Raw genomic sequence first — 21504 nt, 5'->3', positions numbered from 1 at the left:
AAACCTGACCTCAACCCCATCGAACACCTTTGGGATGAATTGGAACGCCGACTGTGAGCCAGGCCTAATCGCCCAACATCAGTGCCCGACCTCACTAATGCTCTTGGGGCTGAATGGAAGCAAGTCCCCACAGCAATGTTCCAACATCTAGTGGAAAGCCTTCCCAGAAGAGTAGAGGCTGTTATAGCAGCAAAGGGGGGACCAACTCCATATTAATGCCCATGATTTTGGAATGAGATGTTTCGACGAGCAGGTGTCCACATACTTTTGGTCATGTAGTGTATCATCAGCATAGGGTCTTGCCAACCTTAAGGCCCATCATTGGAACTCCTTTCCCCCAGCGGAGGTGTTTCAATGTCAAAAGCCCCGCATAGGGCTACCTGCCATCAGATGAAAGCCCCGCATAGGGCTACCTGCCATCACATCATCTGAGACAAGGCCATTCACCAAACGATTTAATAAAATGTCATATTGCATTCCATCTTTGTTGTTTATTCAGTAAAGCCTGTACTCAATTGAACTGTAAGTGTGATACCTATGGGGCCAATATGGAGAACAGGAGCGATATTTACCTCAAACACACACACACACACAGAGAGAGATTCCTCAAAGGAAATCTTCCCAGTGGCTTGTTTGTTGCTTCGTTGACATCTGCTTGTGTTGTTCAGGTTATTATTGAACGCCAGCGGTAATACATTTGGAACATGAAGGAACATTAGCTCTCCTCTAGTTTTTAAACAGACAAGCGGTGTGATAACGTTAGCGCTTGCCAGACGCCTTGCCGCCATGATTACCGCCAACCAGCTTCAGCTGTGACAGCCTAATGAGCAAAACACTCGCATTGCAGAGTAAATTGCTATTTAGAAAGATGTTGGCACAAGTGGGTGCAGAGTGAGGTGAAGGGGCCACCAAAGATGGTAGATAAATGAAGATAGTTCACTCAGGCCATTTACCATTGAATATTTTTTTTGTTCCTGTCTAAAGGGGGTGGCTCTTCCATAGACACCAATGCTATAGCAGCTGGGTCTGGTCTACTTAGTTTATTGACTTCCATTGAAACAGGAAAAATTAGGGAGTGGGATATTTTGCTTCCTCTTCTGTCTCTGTGGGGCACGACGCGGCGCCGCATGGCATCATTTTGCCACCGCTCGTCTGATGTGGTGTAGTTGAAAACGGTGGCATGGTCTCACATTGTGATTTACAGGTGCCATTTTGAGAGAATGCTTTATTTCTCTCGCTCAGATTTTGGGAGATCTCTTTTTGTGCCTAATTTTCTTATAAACGGGGATGTCATGACAGACAGAGAGGGGAAGAGAGTGAAAGAGAGCGAGAGAGAGCAAGAGGAGAGCTATAGGCTAAATGTGATATCATAAGTTAGAGAACAACGCTCAAAAAGCTATTTGGGCCCCCCAGAGGTCAAGTGGTCAAACGTATGTTCTAACACCCATATGTCTCTCTTTCCCCCATCCCCCTCTGTCGTTTTCTTCACTCCCTCTGTCTCTTTCTCCCTCTCATACTCCCTGTCTCTACCTCTCCCTCCCCCCTCACCAGAACCCCCAGGACTGCAGCAAGGCCCGTAAGCTGGTGTGTAACATCAACAAGGGCTGTGGCTATGGCTGCCAGCTGCATCACGTGGTCTACTGCTTCATGATCGCCTATGGCACCCAGCGCACCCTCATCCTGGAGTCCCACAACTGGCGCTATGCCACGGGTGGCTGGGAGACCGTCTTCCACCCCGTCAGCAACTCCTGTAGCGACCGTACTGGGGTGTCTACAGGACACTGGTCAGGTAAGCACGGTGAGCATTATCTGGTAAGCAGCCAGGTATTTAGAGTTTCGCCCGGTTCTATAGCTCTGGTTGGACCATTGAGGTATCTGTATTATGATGCATTTACATGGCACTATAACATTATATCCTCCTGAGAAAAACATGTTACGAAGAAAAAGATATCAAAAAAATATCTGTATTTACTTTTCTATTGTACAGTATGTGCACTGTAGTAGCCATTAGGACTTGGTTGATAGTAAATAGGACAAATATAACGTTATAGTAAAAGTGGCCAGTAAGTTAAAAACATAGTTAGCGTATCCATTACAGAGGACATTTATTAACATGCTCTTATTAAGCTCTTATTTAATGTTAATGTGAAAAAAATGATTACACTGCTCTGAAAACTCACCAAACTATTCCGGAGATATTTACCTATTAGAAACAATTTGAATATCCAACTCACAAAATGTATAATTACACAATTACACACACTTACCATAAAATGTGAGAATTTTGATGTGAGCCATTTTGAAGAACCAGAAAGACAAAGTGATCATGGTGCCACACCACATGTGATATCATTGAAAAGCCTAGAATGTCCTCGCAAAGGTAGAACTGGAACTAACAAAGTGGCATGGATGGCCTTAGAAATATAGACCAAAAACGAATGTCCATTAGAAAGGACAAAAATGAATTGCTCAGTCTCAGGAGGATTCTATGGCAGCCATGTTAGCGCCCCATTAACATTATATGTGGCATATTTAAATAATATTATGTAACTGAATGTCTAGAATTAGAACAATACTCAAAATTCTAAAAGTTGGCTCAACTCTCAAAATACATGGCTCTGCTGACTACTATCAGATTTAACCACAAAGACCAGGGAGGATTTCCAATGCCTCACAAAGAAGGGCACCTATTGGTAGATGGGTATAAAAAAAAAGAAGCTGACATTGAATATCCCTTTAAGCATGGTGAAGTTATTAATTACACTTTGGTTTGTGTGTCAATATAGCCTGTCACTAAAAAGATACAAGGGTCCTTCCTAACTCAGTTGCCGGAGAGGAGGGAAACCGCTCAGAGATTTCACCATGAGACCAATGGTGACTTTAAAAGAGTTACAGAGTTTAATGGCTATGATAGGAGACAACTGAGGATGGATCAACAACATTGTAGTTACTACACAATACTAACCTAATTGACACAGTGAAAAGAAGGAAGCGGTACAGAATAAAAAATATTCCTAAATGTGCATCCTGTTTGCAACAAGGCACTAAAGTAATACTGCAAAAAATTTGGCAAAGCAATTAACATTTTGTCCTGAATACAAAGTGTTATGTTTAGGGCAAATCCAATACAACACATTACTTAGTACCATGCTCCATATTTTTTAGCATAGTGGTGGCTGCATCATGTTATGGGTATGCTTGTAATCGTTAAGGACTGAGGAGTTTTTCAGGATAAAAAAGCACAGGCAAAATCCTAGAGAAAAACCTGGTTCAGTCTGCTTTCCACCAGACACTGGGAGATTCATTCACCTTTCAGCAGGACAATAACCTAAAACACAAGGCCAAATCTACACTGGAGTTGCTTACCAAGAAGACAGGTGTGGAAAGCTCTTAGACACGTACCTAGCAAGACTCAGAGCTGTAACAGCTGTCAAAAGTGATTTTAACATGTATTGACTCATGGGGGTTGAATAATAGTTTTTACAATTTGTCTTCCACTTTGACTTTACAGAGTATTTTGTATAGATCATTGACAAAAAATGGCAGTTAAATCCATTTTTATCCCACTTTGTAACACAACAAAATGTGGAAAAAGTCAAGGGGTGTGAATACTTTCTGAAGGCTCTGTATGCTAGCTACCTTTTTCCTCTCTCCCTCTGTCTCTCACACTCTCCAGCTTCCTTGTTCTATCTTTTTCTTTGTTCCCCCCCGCCATTGGGCTTTCTTTTTCTCTTTCTCTTTCTTTTCCTGTTGTATTTGTGCAACTTGCTCTAATGCATGCCCTCCCTATCTCCTTATCGATTGGCCCTGCTTGCTCTTTGTGTGGTGAGTTCATTTCAATGGTTCACTGCTCATCTGAGCTGGATTCCTTATAGGAGCTGAGGCAATAATACACATGGAGAGAGAGTACGTGGGTGTGTATTGTGTGTGTGTGTGTGTACATGCGTGTGCGTGTTTTCTTGTGTGTGTGTGTTTGTGTCCGTATTTGTGTGAGTGTGTGTCCGTATTTGTGTGAGCGTGCTTGTGTGTACAAGCGCATACTGTATTTGCGTCCCTGTGTGCATGTGTGTGCTTAGGTTTGTGTGTGTGTTGTAGGGAAGTGTACGTGAAAGCATAGGAGCCAATCAACAAAGAGACTGACATCGCGGTCAATCGAACAATGCATTATGGGTTAAATTTCCTCTCCAATCCTGCCTCAAATAGTGAATTAGCTAGAAGTGAAATAAATGTCTTAAATTGTTGCTGCATCAATTTATTCATGCAGATTGTGGAGGTTGAGTAAAAATGTTGACTCTTTGTGTCCTAATTAAGAAGCTATGGGAGGGGGAAGGAGTGCTTAACTGTGCAGTTGTGCCAAGAAGTGCAGGCCTAAAAAATATGCCTAGTCCCCCCTCTCCCTCCCGTAAAACCTGCCAATGATGATATATAAGCAAAGAGAAAGAGCTTGGGAATATTTTTTCTGTTAAATATTTAATGATTTTGCCAATTTATATTCAGCTCACGCTCCATGGAGTACACATGCACTTGCACCGACACCCTGGTTTTTATGTTTCCTTGTTGTTATTTTTATTTATTTATATATTCCATTTACACTTTCTTTGAAAGGCCATTTTTTATGAGTAATTATGCCATTTGTTTGACAATGGGTTATGAAAGCTGTGTGCAATTTTATTAGGCTTACTGTAATGGAACAAGTCACTGTAGTTGCAACTTCACAGAGATCAGTAGTTGTAGTCTAAGCTTATTTTTGAAACTGTAAAAAAACATGTTCTAAAAAATGTCCTCTAGTTTAAGGCTGGATGTGAGTGTGAGTGGAGGTTGTCTGCCAGACATATCCCTTCTGGCGAGATGAGATTAGACCGAAAGTGTGTATGTGTGTGTGTGTCCACGTGCGTTTGCACACGTGCATGCGCATGTATGTGTCCTTGCCACTCCTTTGTGTACTGAGGCTTAATACCCACTCTCCCAGGTGGAAAGGCTATCAGGAACCCAGAGAGGATGACCTTCCTAATCAGCCCAGCTCAACCCTCCTCTCTGCCCACTGTGCCCAGAGCTCCTGCCAGTCCCATGCCCGTCTAGAGGCCACCCTCTGGGGGCAAATCTGCAGAGTAGAACCCACAATGCAATGTTTTCTCGAGACAGGCTGGCTGGCTAGGTATGTAGCTAGCTAGAAAGATGTAGCTACACACAATAATACCAAAGTCAATATCAGCATGCGAAGTAGTTAGTTAGCTGAAAAATCCCTGAAACAAACTGCACTATCAATTTAGGAGGTACACATTCACCATGTTCAACCTGGTAGAGATTGCATTTCTAGCTCAAAGCTGTGCAAGTCAGGTTGCTATGGCAATGTGCATGGAGGGAGATGAGAGGAGAAAACTGCTTTGTGCCATGGTAATTGAAGGAAGAAAGGATATTAATTTGATGGTGTACTTTGAAGACATTTGAACGAAATATATACTTTGTCGTGACGATATAGACAGATGGATGGGTTTTAGACAAGTATACCCATACCATCTATTGGCTTATTAGGCGATCTGGAGAGCAGGTAATTGTTTTAAAAGCGTTATGAAATGTGATAGTTTGTTATCCCCTATCTCCAGTGACGAGAACCTTATCATGATGACGTGTCATGTCACATTTCAATTTTAGGGTGGATTGCCCCTTTAAAGAAGGACAGCCAAAGGTCAACCGTCACTCTGGATGCAGAGCGGATAAAGAGAGAGAGAGAGAGAGAACATTGGGAGGTTGTTTTGAAAGGACATTACTTTCTGCTGTCTTCTCTAACTTATCTATCCCTCCATGACTTTATCCTTTCTTCTCTAACTTCCTTCACTCTCTCTATCTTTTTGGCTGAAGTTCATTCTATACCCTTTTCCTCACAGTGTGCACTTGTTCACTGTAGCTCTTGGATGGTACAGATAGAGTGGAAAGAAACTGTCTAGCCAAGGTTTACACTAATCCAATGATTGTAAATGAATGAGGATTTAAGTCTAAGGCTGCGTCACAGATAGAACAATGAGACAGATATTTCACCGGGATGTATAAATGTGAAGCTTCCGCTTTGTGTTTCCACTCACTACCAAATATGGTAGTGAGAGGAAGCCCAGTGGCTGGCAGTGGGAGAAGATGGAACGAGATGGATTTTGGCCGACATTCTGCTAATTTTCTCATCGATGAAACATTTGATCTCAATACAATTTTCTGTTCCTAAAACTAGAATATGTAATGAACAGAGTGGACTAAGTTTTGTAGACTTTACCCTTTTCCAACGTTTTTTTTTTAATTTCATTGTTTATAAGGAGTGAAAAGGCGAATTGAGTTATTGCACAAACGCACTTCACAGATTAGGCATTCCGTAACGCGCCAATAGGATCTTGCTAGCTCGTGCTTGGCTCTGCCCACCTCCTTGCTTGTTCTGCCCACTATGACTGATTTGTTCCCATTTTAAACTACGGGCTGTGGTCTATCTTGGTTTAGTTATAAAAAATATTTTTATAGTCTAGAATGGCTCCCTCCTCTAATCTCATCTCATCCTTATCTGCTCTGATCTGACATCATTGGGTAGAATAAGTAATACGGCAGAAAGTTATTTGGATATCAACTCTCACCTATTTGTTTTTTTAGATCTGTATAAACCAAGGAAAGGACCCAAGAGGAGGCCACTTGGGTCAAAGGGGGGTGAGTGTAGCCAATGTGGAATAGCTAGGTAGTTAACTGTGTGTGCGATAGACTAGCGTCCATCAGACGACAACACCCGCTCTGATCCCTAGAAGTAGTTGCTCTCCCATAGCATTTGTGGAGTGACAGGTAACGCCGCTTTGTGCGAAGTGTTGTTGGTAGCAGAAGGTTGCTAGTTCGCTTCTAGTTGGACAAAATCTACTCTGTTACACATGCAGCCTAACTGGCCTGCTACACTAGATGTGAGTGTGAGATGCATAACTTTTGCAGAGCGCAACTCATGTAACTCATGTAAATTAAACCAGGGCGTAACCAGTGCGACTGTGCAGCTCCCCAGTAACTATTTCCCCATCTGTCTCTGTAGGTGAGGCCCATGACAAGGACATCCAGGTGGTAGAGTTACCCATCGTGGATAGCCTACACCCCCGCCCCCCCTACCTGCCCCTGTCCATCCCAGAAGACCTAGCCCAGCGCCTCCACCGTCTCCATGGTGACCCGTCTGTGTGGTGGGTGTCTCAGTTTGTAAAGTACCTGGTGCGTCCTCAGGCCTGGCTGGAGAAGGAGATTGCGGACACCACAGCCAAGCTGGGTTTCAAGCACCCCATCATAGGGTAGGTGGATGCATGCACGTACGCATTAACACACACACAAACACACACATACACACACACCACACACAGGACACCACGGTCAACCTGGGTCAAACTGGGTTTCAAACACCCCATCATAGGGTAGATAAATATAGGAGAGACACTTGAGTCTGTCTCTTTCGAGTTTTGGATTGTAGCGTCCTCTTTCTCTATCTCTTAGTGTATGTTTCTCTCTGTTAAAGTTGTCTAAAACTCTTTCTATATCTGCGTCATACTCCTCTCTGTTTCTCTTTCAAACTGTCTCAAACTATCTCCATCATACTCTCTCTGTGTTTCTCTCTCTTCCATCGTTCTCTGTTTCTCTCTGTCTGACTTTCTTTCTTTCTGTCTGTCTGTCTGTCTTTCTGTCTTGTCCGTCTGTCTGTGTTTCTGTCTCTCTTTCTTTGTGTGTCAGTCTCTCGTTTCACCTATACTTCAATAGGCCCAGGGGAGCAACTTTGGTTTTAGAAGTGGGGGGGGGGGGGCATAAAAATACCTACCCGACTGCTCGGAGGCGTCCGCATGGTCCTAAAGCACACTTTTTGTATCATATTCCAATGATAAAACTGGGGGACATGTCCCCCCCGTCCCCGGTGAAAGTTGCACGCCTGATTAGGCCTACTTATTTTTCAGTCTCTTCTGCTACTACCTTTTTCTTTCAACCCTCTTTCATTCTCCTCCGTTATGACTCTATGAATCATCCTCCTTTCTTTCCCAATCAAACTTTCTCTCTCTCTCATGTTTTCTGCACCTCTATCCTTTCTTTCACCCGCTCCTCTTTTTTGTCTTTATCTCCTTTATTTCGCTCACCTCTTTCTCTATTTCCCCCGTATCACTTTCCCTATTTCCCACCATTGTCTCTCCCATATCTATCGCTTTGTCTTCTCCTCTCTCCTCTCCTCACCTGCTCCCTCCATTCTCCCCCCTCTGTCACTGGGGAGCCTATTGAAATGAAGAGCTGGTTAGAAATAAAGTTTTCTCCGCTCCTTTTCTCTTTCTGCTTCCATCTGATAATATAATAAAGTGTCGGGGTGAAGAAGAGGGGGAAAGAAGAGAGGGGGAGAGGAGAAATGGGTAGTGGAGCAGTTGGGGAGGATTGGGGTTTGGTTGGGGAAGAGGAGGATAGGGAATGGGGTGTGGGGGGGGAGTATGAAAGCGAGAAGACAGAGAGAGAAAGAGAGAGAGCGAGAGAGAGTGAAAGGGGCTAGAGGAGGAAAGCGAGGGGGGCTTCGGAGGGGGAGGGAGTGTATGAGGTATCTCTGAGGACACGAGACGGCATGGGAGCAAGCCTTTGGCTCCCGTCTCCCTGCATCTCCACGCTCCTGTGAAGAGCAATGCCGCTGCATCAGAGCCTCTACCCTCAGTAGGCCTGCAACACTCCAGACTAAAGCTCTAAAAGCAGCCGTCAGCACAACCCCAGTCCCAGCTCAGCATCTCACAAGCAGGGGAGACAGCCAGGGAGGAGGGGGAGTGGAGAAGGAGGGAGGGATGGATGGGGGGGATTGATTACTCACACGCCGTCTGGCACTAAGTGCCCAGGCACGGCCGCTTCGTCTGCCAAGGAACAGGCGGTGGGATGAAGGGAAGGAAAGAGAACGAGAGGAGGAAGAAAACAGGAGGATAGATGAAAGGAGAGAGAGCGGGAGAAAGAGAGACAGAGACCATGGCAGAGAGAAACGACTTGGAGAAGCAGAGAATGGAGCGGCTCGTAGTCAAGAGTCCCACTTATAATCAAAAGTCCCTTCAGATCAGATAGAGGGAGATGGAAAGAGAGAGCGAGAGAGCGGGGGAGTGAATATGAAGATATGAATAGTAAGAGAGAGAGAGAGTTAAAGGGACGTAGAGAAACAAAGATGTTCACTTTCAGCCTTACGTGCACCTGTAGAGAATCCCTCCCCCTCCCCCACTCTTTCCCATCCCTCTCTCTCTCTTAATCCCTCGTTCCCTCTATTCTCTCTGATCCAGGAGTGTGTTAGGGTAAATAAAGGTATTTGTTGCTTCAGTGAGCATCCTGAGGACTGGGCTGACTGATCTCAGGCCAGTTCTGGTAATTAGACGCACTGTGTTTATTATCTCGTTCCTTCGATTTCTCATTCACTCTCTCTCTCTCGCTCTTCCTCTCTCTCTCTCGCTCATATTCCCTTCGTCTCTACCTCTCTCTTTTCTTTATTCTCTCCCTCCAAATCATAGGCTGGCTTCGTTGTGTTATGAGGGATTAAAAAAAGAAAGCACTCACTTGCAGGGCTGGTCTATTAATCGTCCGTTCGCTTCTTTCTCCCATTCAAACCCCTTTTCTTTCTGCCTTTTCTGTCATTACTCCTACATTGTGCCACTGGCTCTCTCTCTCTCTTTCTCTCTCTCTCTCTCTCTTTCTCTCTCTCTCTCTCTCTCTCTCTCTCTCTCTCTCTCTCTCTCTCTCTCTCTCTCTCTCTCTCTCTCTCTCTCTCTCTCTCTCTCTCTCTCTCTCTCTCTCTCTCTCTCTCTCTCTCTCTCTCTCTCTCTGATTATGGGCAAGACAATATGTAGTAGCTGATAGTGAACGTATTTATTGAAAGTATTGCTCTCTCTCCCTTCTTCCACCCTCGTCTCTGTCCCTGTAGGGTCCATGTTCGGCGGACAGATAAGGTGGGGACGGAGGCTGCGTTCCACCCTATAGAGGAGTACATGGTTCACGTGGAGGAACAGTTCCAACACATGGCCCGACGCATCCACCTGGACAAGAAACGAGTCTACCTGGCAACAGATGACCCCTCACTACTGCAAGAGGCTAAGACCAAGTGAGTGACAACCAATACCCTTATAATGAAGCTTCGTGTGTGTGTGTGTGTGTGTGTGTGTGTGTGTGTGTGTGTGGGGGGGGTGATGGGGGGTGTAGAATTAGTGTGTGTGTGTGTGTGTGCGTGTATGTCAGAATCAGAATCACCTTTATTCGCCAAGTACATTTACACATACTCAGAATTTTACTTGGTGATATGGTGCTGCTAGTGATAGACAACATTTAGAGACAAAATACAGAGAGAAGAGGCTAAACAAAGTTTCCATACATTATATACAACTAGGCAGAGTGAGCATAGAGCTATAAGAGAATGAGAAGATATACAAAAATACAGTGGGTATACGGTTGATATACAGTGGGTATACGGTTGATATACAGTGGGTATACGGTTGATATACAGTGGGTATACGGTTGATATACAGTGGATGTACAAATTGACAGTATCAGTATGAATATGTCTAAATGCAGAGAGATGGACAGAGTATAATGCTGTATTGTGCAGTTATTTTGTGTACAGTTCAGAGATGGCTTGATGGGGTGTGCAGCATAGAGTCTCTATGGGCCAAATGGCCGGTTGGTGAGGGCCACAACCCAGAGGAGGGGGTGGGAGGGGTCTGCAATGATCTTTCCTGCACGCTTCCTTGCCCTGGAGTCGTGCAGAACCTCGATGGAGGGCAGTGACCCTCTCTGCAGACCGGACAATGCATTGCAGTTTGCCCTTGCAGCGGGCATACCCAAACCAGACCGTGATGGAGGAGGTGAGGATGGACTCAACGATTGATGCGTAAAACCGGATCAGGATTGACTGGGAGATTGTTTTCAGCTGCTGCAAGTAGTACATCCGCTGGTGTGATGTTGTCCTCCCACTTGAGGTTGTGGGAGATGGCTCCCAGGAATTTCAATGATTCAGCCGTGCTAACAGCTGAGTCATCAATCTCGAGGGGGAGAGATGGTGGGGGGTCATTATCGGTCGACCTCTCCACGGTACATGGACTCATTGCCATCGGTGGGGGGGGTTCCTGGGATGGCAGAAGGGTAGAGGAGAGAGGAGCCTGGAGAGGAATGGGGAAGGGGGGGGTAGGGTAGGGTAGATGGGTGAGAGGGGGAAGTGGCAAGGAGGGGTAGGTGGAGGGGGGTATTGTCCTGATGATTGCGTGGCCTTCGTGAGTCAAATCTGCAGTAAAACTGATTTAGTTTATTCGGCAGTGAGGGGTAGTCTGCCGTCGGGGAGCTTTAGGTTTGTAGTTGGTAATGGTTTTCAGTCCTTTCCAGACAAACGAGTAGTCGTCGCTGCAGAACTGTTGCTCTAGCCTGTCTTTTGTACTGCTGTTTGGCTGCCCTAATTCCCGAGTGTATCTTTTTCTTGGTGTCTCTATAGAGGTCCCTGGTCTTGCTCCTGTGGTCTATTAATCGTGGTAAACACACGAGCAGCGACCAAAACACTGTGGCTGCCTCATTGGCCACCCCTGTGTGTGTGTGTGTGTGTGTGTGTGTGTGTGTGTGTGTGTGTGTGTGTGTGTGTGTGTGTGTGTGTGTGTGTGTGTGTGCGTGTGTATGATTGGCCGTGTCCGAAATCTGTATGCAGTAAGCAACAGATATCAACATACTAGGCTCACCCATACTGAGAATGCGACATTTAATGTGGAATTGCGTTGTTTCCTGCCATTCGTTCATTTTGTTAGCGCAACCTCTTATCTAATTATCAGCCGATTATCAGTTGTTGTCAAACACACGCGGGTCTGAAAAGACGTCTCTCTTCCTCAATAGCGTGCAGCGAATTCTACTAGATGAAAAGCCTAAATGAGTATGACATCCTGGCATTCAAAGCATACTTAATTTTCTAAATTTCACATAAAACATTCAATTTTCCGCATACCCAAAATGCCTACTATTTAGAACGCAAGTACGGGTATTCGGACACAGCCATTGTGTTTTTGTTTGTATGTAGAAGCCCATATGGATAATGGTATGTGTTTCCTACAGGTACCCTGACTATGAGTTCATCAGTGATAACTCCATCTCGTGGTCGGCTGGTCTGCACAACCGCTATACAGAGAACTCTCTGAGAGGAGTGATCCTAGACATACACTTCCTGTCCCAGACCGACTTCCTGGTCTGCACATTCTCCTCACAGGTAGGGATGCCATATCTCAGGGATTCTCAAAGTGGGGTGTCCGCAAGGTATTACAGGGTGTCCTCGGCCAGAGCAAAAAATATATATATACACTGCTCAAAAAAATTAAGGGAACACTAAAATAACACATCCTAGATCTGAATGAATGAAATAATCTTACATCTTCTTTACATAGTTGAATGTGCTGACAACAAAATCACACAAAAATTATCAATGGAAATCAAATGTATCAACCCATGGAGGTCTGGATTTGGAGTCCATGCGCTGACCCTCAAAATTAAAGTGGAAAACCACACTACAGGCTGATCCAACTTTGATGTAATGTCCTTAAAACAAGTCAAAATGAGGCTCAGTAGTGTGTGTGGCCTCCACGTGCCTGTATGACCACCCTACAACGCCTGGGCATGCTCCTGATGAGGTGGCGGATGGTCTCCTGAGGGATCTCCTGCCAGACCTGGACTAAAGCATCCGCCAACTCCTGGACAGTCTGTGCTGCAACGTGGCGTTGGTGGATGGAGCGAGACATGATGTCCCAGATGTGCTCAATTAGATTCAGGTCTGGGGAACGGGCGGGCCAGTCCATAGCATCAATTCCTTCCTCTTGCAGGAACTGCTGACACACTCCAGCCACATGAGGTCTAGCATTGTCTTGCATTAGGAGGAACCCAGGGCCAACCGCACCAGCATATGGTCTCACAAGGGGTCTGATGATCTCATCTTGGTTCCTAATGGCAGTCAGGCTACCACTGGCGAGCACATGGAGGGCTGTGCAGCCCCCCAAAGAAATGCCACCCCACACCATGACTGACCCACCGCCAAACCGGTCATGCTGGAGGATGTTGCAGGCAGCAGAACGTTCTCCACGGCGTCTCCAGACTGTCACGTCTGTCACATGGGCTCAGTGTGAACCTGCTTTCATCTGTGAAGAGCACAGGGCGCCAGTGGCGAATTTGCCAATCTTGGTGTTCTCTGGCCAATGCCAAACGTCCTGCACGTGTTGGGCTGTAAGCACAACCCCCACCTGTGGACGTCGGGCCCTCATACCACCCTCATGGAGTCTGTTTCTGACCGTTTGAGCAGACACATGCACATTTGTGGCCTGCTGGAGGTCATTTTGCAGGGCTCTGGCAGTGCTCCTCCTGCTCCTCTTTGCACAAAGGCAGAGGTAGCGGTCCTGCTGCTGGGTTGTTGCCCTCCTACGGCCTCCTCCACGTCTCCTGATGTACTGGCCTGTCTCCTGGTAGCGCCTCCATGCTCTGGACACTAGGCTGACAGACACAGCAAACCTTCTTGCCACAGCTCGCATTGATGTGCCATCCTGGATGAGCTGCACTACCTGAGCCACTTGTGTGGGTTGTAGACTCCGTCTCATGCTACCACTAGAGTGAAAGCACCGCCAGCATTCAAAAGTGACCAAAACATCAGCCAGGAAGCATAGGAACTGAGAAGTGGTCTGTGGTCACCACCTGCAGAACCATTCCTTTATTGGAGGTGTCTTGCTAATTGTCTATAATTTCCACCTGTTGTCTATTCCATTTGCACAACAGCATGTGAAATGTATTGTCAATCAGTGTTGCTTCCTAAGTGGACAGTTTGATTTCACAGAAGTGTGATTGACTTGGAGTTACATTGTGTTGTTTAAGTGTTCCCTTAATTTTTTTGAGCAGTATATATACACACACACATACACATATATTATTTTTATGAATATTACTAACAGCAACAGATTAAATGAATTATGGCCAAGGGATCTGTGGAATACATTTAAAGGGTGTAATACAATACAATGTAATATTATTAATGTACAATTTATATTCTTAATCATGTGCAACATGGGCCTGGGAGGCGCACAGGGATATTGGTATCCTCAGTATTCCAACAATTATATATTTTTCAACTCAATACTTCTTGTATTCCCCAAAAATGATATATGTTTTTTTACATAAACGCACTGTAATTTAAGCTTTAAAACGGCAACGTTTTATCTCTGCCTCATGGTAGAATGAGTAAAATCACAGGATATTATCTTTAAAGCTGCAACAACAAAACATCTATTTTTTATTCTGAATTGCAGGAAATTAGCTTGAAAACTGAATTTATTCTCTCTGATGCCATGAGGCTGGCCTTTAAAATGTTCCTTCCCAGGGCCCGAGACTTGGTTCATCCGGGCATGTACTGAAGTCATAGTAAAACTCCTTGTATTCTATTTTTATATAACTTGAGTTGTGTTATGATTATTAGTGGGTCCCTGATGAATTTGCTTTTACAAAAGAGGTCCTCAGTCCCAAAAGGTTTGAGAAACCCTGCCATATTATTATTTATTTTTTGTCATTTTAGCAGACGCTCTTATTCAGAACGACTTACAGTTAGTGAGTGCATACATTTTCATACTGGCCCCCTGTGGGAATCGAACCCACAACCCTGGCGTTGCAAACGCCATGCTCTACCAACTGAGCTACACGGGACTACACAACACCCGTTATGGGAATATACGGTACATTATTCACTGATCTATACGGTTACTAACCTGAATAGCCAACTCCTACTGTCATTGTCATGTTAAACAATGACCATAGGAGATGGCAAGACAACAAATAGATCTGGGACCAGGCAACTTTTTCATCTGAACAAATTTAAATAGCCACATAATGTACAGTGCATAAGGAAAGTATTCAGACCCCTTGACTATTTCTACATTTTGTTACGTTACTACCTTATTCTAAAATTGATTAAATCTTTTTTTTTCCCTCATCAATCTACACAAATTACCTCATAATGACAAAGCAAATGCAGTTGTTTTTTAAATGTTTGCAAATGTATTAAAAATAAATGTAAAAAAGCAGTCAGACCCTTTAATCAGTACTTTGTTGAAGCACCTTTGGCAGCGATTACAGCCTCGAGTCTTCTTGGGTATGACGCTACAAGCTTGGCACACCTGTATTTGGAGAGTTTCTCCCATTATTTTCTGCAGGTTTTCATCAATGATCTCTCTGTACTTTGCTCCATTCATCTTTCCCTCGATCCTGACTAGTCTCCCAGGCCCTGCCGCTGAAAAACATCCCCACAGCATGATGCTGTCACCACCATGCTTCACCGTAGAGATGGTGGCAGGTTTCCTCCAGACGTGACGCTTTGCATTCAGGCCAAAGAGTTCGATCTTGGTTTCATCAGACCAGAGAATCTTGTTTCACATGGTCTGAGAGTCCTTTAGGTGCCTTTTGGCACACTCCAAGCGGGCTGTCATGTGCCTTTTATTGAGGAATGGCTTCCGTCTGGCCACTCTACCATAAAGGCCTGATTGGTTGAGTGCTGCAGAGATGGTTGTCATTCTGGAAGGTTCTCCCATCTCCACAGAAGAGCTCTGGAGCTCTGTCAGAGTGACCATCGGGTTCCTGGTGTGGTCACCTCCCTGACCAAGGCCCTTCTCCCCCGATTGCTCAGTTTGGCCAGGCGGCCAGCTCTACGAAGTGTCTTGGTGATTCCAAACTTCTTCCATTTAAGAATGATGGAGGCCACTGTGTTCTTGGGGACATTCAATGCTGAAGAAATGTTTGGTACCCTTCCCCAGATCTGTGCCTCGACACAATCCTGTCTCAGAGCTCTACGGACAATTCCTTCGACCTCATGGCTTGGTTTGTCACTGTCAACTGTGGGACCTTTTATAGACAGGTGTGTGCCTTTCCAAATCATGCCAAATCAATTTAATTTACCACAGTTGGACACCAATCAAGTTGTAGAAACATTTCAAGGATGATCAATGGAAATAGGATTCACCTGAGCTCAATTTCAAGTCTCATAGCAAAGGGTCTGAATACTTATTTAAAAGAGTTTTTTTTTTGTTTTTTTTTTGTAAAAATTTCTACAAACCTGTTTGTGCTTTGTCATTATGAGGTATTGTGTGTAGGTTGATGAGGGGAACATTTTATCCAATCCATTTTAGAATAAGGCTGTAACGTAACAAAATGTGGAAAAATTCAAGGGCTCTGAATACTTTCCGAATGTACTGTACTTCCATTCATTTCTGTAAACTGGTACAAGGGGACATTCAGGCGAGTCTTGTGAGCGTCCTAGAGCAAATCAACCAACATTTACATTTTAGTAATTTAGCAGACGCTCTTATCCAGAGCGACTTACAGTTAGTGAGTGCATACATTTTTCATACTGGCCCCCCGTGGGAATCGAACCCACAACCCTGGCGTTGCAAGTGCCATGCTCTACCAACTAAGCTACAGGAGGCCTATATTGTATTTGTTCGTGAGGGTCTCACCTTTCCACAGAGGGGTAATATTAGTGGCCCAAACTGTTCAGACGCTACAGACAGAAATTGTCAGATCGGCTGTACGGAGAACATGTTCGTGAGAGTCTCATCTTTCCATAGAGTTTGTAGGCCAAACCGTTCAGACGCTACAGACAATTTTGTGAGAAGACCGATTTTCAGGATGTCTCATGGTCTGACAAACACCGCTCTAGATCTGTCACCTTTCACCACAGATGTGGAAGTGCGACATACGTGGATGCAGTGGATTGAGACACCTCCAGTGCAAAAAACCCCAGATACAGTGGGGAGAACAAGTATTTGATACACTGACGATTTTGCAAGTTTTCCTACTTACAAAGCATGTAGAGGTCTGTAAAAAAATACAGAAAATCACATTGTGTGATTTTTAAGTAATTAATTTGCATTTTATTGCATGACATAAGTATTTGATACATCAGAAAAGCCGACCCATCTTCAATGCTCTTACTGAGGGAAGGAGGTTGTTGGCCAAGATCTCGCGATACATGGCCCCTTCCATCCTCCCCTCAATACGGTGCAGTCGTCCTGTCCCCTTTACAGAAAAGCATCCCCAAATAATGATTTTTCCACCTCCATGCTTCACGGTTGGGATGGTGTTCTTGGGGTTGTACTCATCCTTCTTCTTCCTCCAAACACGGCGAGTGGAGTTTAGACCAAAAAGCTATATTTTTGTCTCATCAGACCACATGACCTTCTCCCATTCCTCCTCTGGATCATCCAGATGGTCATTGGCAAATTTCAGACATGCCTGGACATGCGCTGGCTTGAGCAGGGGGACCTTGCGTGCGCTGCAGGATTTTAATCCATGACGGCGTAGTGTGTTACTAATGGTTTTCTTTGAGACTGTGGTCCCAGCTCTCTTCAGGTCATTGACCAGGTCCTGCCGTGTAGTTCTGGGCTGATCCCTCACCTTCCTCATGATCATTGATGCCCCACGAGGTGAGATCTTGCATGGAGCCCCAGACTGAGGGTGATTGACTGTCATCTTGAACTTCTTCCATTTTCTAATAATTGTGCCAACAGTTGTTGCCTTCTCACCAAGCTGCTTGCCTTTTGTCCTGTAGCCCATCCCAGCCTTGTGCAGGTCTACAATTTTAACCCTGATGTCCTTACACAGCTCTCTGGTCTTGGCCATTGTGGAGAGGTTGGAGTCTGTTTGATTGAGTGTGTGGACAGGTGTCTTTTATACAGGTAACGAGTTCAAACAGGTGCAGTTAATACAGGTAATGAGTGGAGAACAGGAGGGCTTCTTAAATAAAAACTAACAGGTCTGTGAGAGCCGAAATTCTTACTGGTTGGTAGGTGATCAAATACTTATGTCATGCAATAAAATGCAAATGAATTACTTAAAAATCATACAATGTGATTTTCTGGATTTTTGTTTTAGATTCTGTCTCTCACAGTTGAAGTGTACCTATGATAACAATTACAGACCTCTACATGCTTTGTAAGTAGGAAAACCTGCAAAATCGGCAGTGTATCAAATACTTGTTCTCCCCACTGTATCTCTAGCTTAAACTGACAGATTTTCATGAGAATGTATGTATTATGCTAATTAGATTTCCGCAGGGGCACGGACATCGACCTTAGGGGTTTAAACTCTGTAACTGTTTTAAAGTTACCATGGGCCTCATGATGAAATCACTGAGCGGTTTCCTTCCTCTCCGGCAACTGAGTTAGGAAGGATGCCTGTATCTTTGTAGTTACGGGTGTATTTCAAAGGGATATTCAATGTCTACTTTTTATTTTATTTTTACCCATCTACCAATAGGTGCCCTTTTTTTGCAAGGCATTGGAAAACCTCCCAGTTTTTTTGGGTTGAATCTGTGGTGAAATTCACTGCTCGACTGAGGGACCATGAAGATAATTATATTTGTGGGGCACAGAGATGAGGTAGTCATTCATAAATCATGTTAAACACTATTATTGCATACAGAGTGAGCCCATGCAACTTGTTATGTGACTTGTTAAGCAAATGTTTACAACTAAACTTATTTAGGCTTGCCATACCAAAGGGGTTGAATACTTATTGACTCAAGACATTTCAGCTTTTCATTTTAAATTAATTTCAAACAATTTCTAAAAACGTAAATCCACTTTGATTTGATGGGGTGTTGTGTGTAGGCCAGTGACACAAAACCTCAATTTAATCCATTTTAAATTCAGGCTGTAAAAAGTGAAGGGGTGTGAATACTTTCTGAAGGCACTGTATCTCTAATTCCAGTTTCCTGTATATCTACTTCCTGTTTTCCATATCTCTACTTCCTGTTTATACTTCCTGTATCTCTACTTTCTGGTTCCAGGTGTGCCGCGTGGCCTACGAGATCATGCAGACACTGCACCCGGATGCTTCCTCTTTCTTCCACTCGCTAGACGACATCTACTACTTCGGGGGCCAGAACGCCCACAACCAGATCGCCATCTACCCCCACCACCCCCGCAGCCCTGAAGACATACCCCTGGAGCCCGGTGACATCATCGGCGTAGCGGGGAACCACTGGGACGGCTACTCGAAAGGGGTCAACCGTAAAATGGGCCGCACCGGCCTCTACCCGTCCTACAAAGTCAAGGAGAAGATCGAGACCGTGAAGTACCCCACGTACCCCGAGGCGGACAAGCTGCTCTCAAACTCCCAACGGAAGTGAAGAAGAAAGGGAAGGAGGAAAATAAAAATAGAGAAAGAGACTCAGAGATGGTAGTGTTCAGGCTGCACTGAGAGTCTGTGTGTGTGTGTGTGTGTGTGTGTGTGTGTGTGTGTGTGTGTGTTTGTGTTTGTGTGTGTGTGTGTGTGTGTGTGTGTGTGTGTGTGTGTGTATATGTGTGTGTGGATCTATAAATTATGGAATCTTGCAGCTGCCACTACACCGTCCCCGTGCACACAGATTATGAAGAGAAGTATCAATCAAACATTGATTTCAAACGAACCTGAAAACAATTAAAGGCCCGTAGCCGACAACGCGGACTGGGAATGGAACTAGCCAATCGGGTCGAGCCTTGGATCGAGGGCTGAAAAACAATTATAAAAAAATAAAAAAAACTTGTTTTCATTTTTATTCAATTATTTTGGTGGTTTTAATTCTATTCTTGCCTTATTTTTTCTCTCCTTTGTTCATTAAATGTACTGTATCTTTTGCCATATTCACTCACTGCGTTCCTCCCTCTCCTTTCGCTCCAATAGCACTGTCCTACATCTCGTCTCCTCATGTGCAATTCCTTTTATACCACCTTAATGTGCTTTTTAACAAGTGATTTTAACGGTCTTAACTTTGTGTGTCAGGGGCTTGTGCATTGTACTGTATATGATGTGTGCGTCGGGGGATGTGAAAGGTTATGAGAGATGCTGTATGTGTGTGTGTGCGCGTGCGTGTGTGCGTTTGTGTGTGTCTGTTTAGGGGGCATGACATGGTGCCTGTCATCAGTGAGCGGCATTCTTATGTCCTTATTCCTGACTGAATAGTTGTGTTGTGCTCAATGAGACTGGTGGTGACAGTTGGACCCTTAGCAGGCACTTACAACAATGAACAGTGCACTATGGTGACCAATAGTGAAGATTGATGATGGTGAACAATGTTGATCTATGTTGAACAATAATACTCTATGGTGACCTATGATGACCTTTGACCTATGATGACCTATAATGACCTACGGTGAAGTACGGTGCACACAGGAGCCCTCTTCAGGCTCACCAAACAAAGCACTCCACTGAGCTGATGTCCTTTTGACATCTCTACGTCCGTTCTGTCCATCTGTTTGTTTGTTGTAGTTTTTTTACTAACATTACTGTTTAAAATATATGAGGGGAAAAAAAGAGATGTCTATGTTGAAATTGATAATGCTATGTCATAAGAGGTTTGTAACCGTGATGAAGAACTTTGTCATAGCTTATGTTCTGGGGGCATTTTCTTTGATAACAACCACTGATCGAATAAACTTGAGAAACCAAGTGGCACTTGTGTTGTCCCACTTATGTTGTCTCACTCCATCTACATAAAAAGGATTCCGAAATGATTCCACCTCTACCCTCAAAACTCCTTATGAATTATGTTGAATAAATGTGTTATGAAGGTTGTTATGGATTATACTGCTACTCCCACAAAGGTTGATATGAATTGTTCAATGTGAACCTACCAGGAATGTCAATGTACCAAATCAAGATGGCCTCCTAGTCAGGTGACTTCTCAGGTGACCATCAGCTGACCAGTTACCTGACCAAACAGCCATCAGAGGACTTCATCCAGTATGTGTTCATGACATGAGTGTTACGAATGCCTTAACCCTTCAAGTACAGAGTCATCCCTTTTCCTTTAGAAGAAAGGGTCCAGCCAGGGCCAAATATGTAGAGAGTTGGGACAATGCAGTTTCTGTCTGAACGTTCCGAGAGCGCTACATTCTCCTCTGCAGCCATTGCTTTAGTGATAATTGACGCTTCCGTGTTGTGCTGTTTATTCTGAAAGTTTTCTAAACCAATGAAGATGTCCATTTGTTGACACCACAGGAATATATATAAACACAGCACAGACTTGGATACACATGAGCCTGAATGCTAATCAATAAAAACGTCTGTTCAATTCGCTGCTCTGTTTTGCTTGTTTACAGTGAGTCATTTTATGGGGAACCGTCGGAGGCGCTCTCCTATTGTTACATCACCAAAATGTTGAGAATAAAAGCAATAACATGGCGTCTGTTCTAGAAGTTGTCCAGACTCTCTAAATATATGGCTTTGGGTCTAGCCCAGGGCTCGAATTTCCCGGCGGCACCGACGCCCATGGCTGTAAATGCGTGTGTGTGTGATTTTGTACGTTTGCCCACTGACAAAGACATGATCAGTCTATAATTTTAGTGGTAGGTTTATTTTAACAGTGAGAGACAGAATAACAACAAAATAATCCAGAAATACGCATGTCAAAAATGTTATGAATTGATTTGCATTTTAATGAGGGAAATAAGTAAGACAATGACCCAACACAGCCTGGATGTGTGTTGGGTC

The 21504-nt window shown here is 44.3% G+C and overlaps 1 protein-coding gene across 1 annotated transcript in view; it reads left to right on the top strand.

Moving 5' to 3' along the window:
- The window catches only part of LOC121552468 (alpha-(1,6)-fucosyltransferase-like), a 171718-nt gene extending 151258 nt beyond the window's left edge, over positions 1–20460 (top strand). Inside the window, exons 6-10 of the mRNA XM_045211273.1 lie at positions 1552–1789; positions 7046–7292; positions 9911–10087; positions 12070–12220; positions 18821–20460. Of these exons, the coding sequence (XP_045067208.1) occupies positions 1552–1789; positions 7046–7292; positions 9911–10087; positions 12070–12220; positions 18821–19162 (1155 nt within the window). The 3' untranslated portion in view covers positions 19163–20460. The remainder of the gene's footprint in view (positions 1–1551; positions 1790–7045; positions 7293–9910; positions 10088–12069; positions 12221–18820) is intronic.
- The last annotated feature ends 1044 nt before the right edge of the window (positions 20461–21504 follow it).

Source organism: Coregonus clupeaformis, chromosome 36 (genome assembly GCF_020615455.1).
Source record: "Coregonus clupeaformis isolate EN_2021a chromosome 36, ASM2061545v1, whole genome shotgun sequence".
Lineage (NCBI taxonomy): Eukaryota > Metazoa > Chordata > Actinopteri > Salmoniformes > Salmonidae > Coregonus > Coregonus clupeaformis.
Note: the sequence above shows the minus strand (reverse complement) of the source record. Positions and strands in the feature narration are given on the sequence as shown.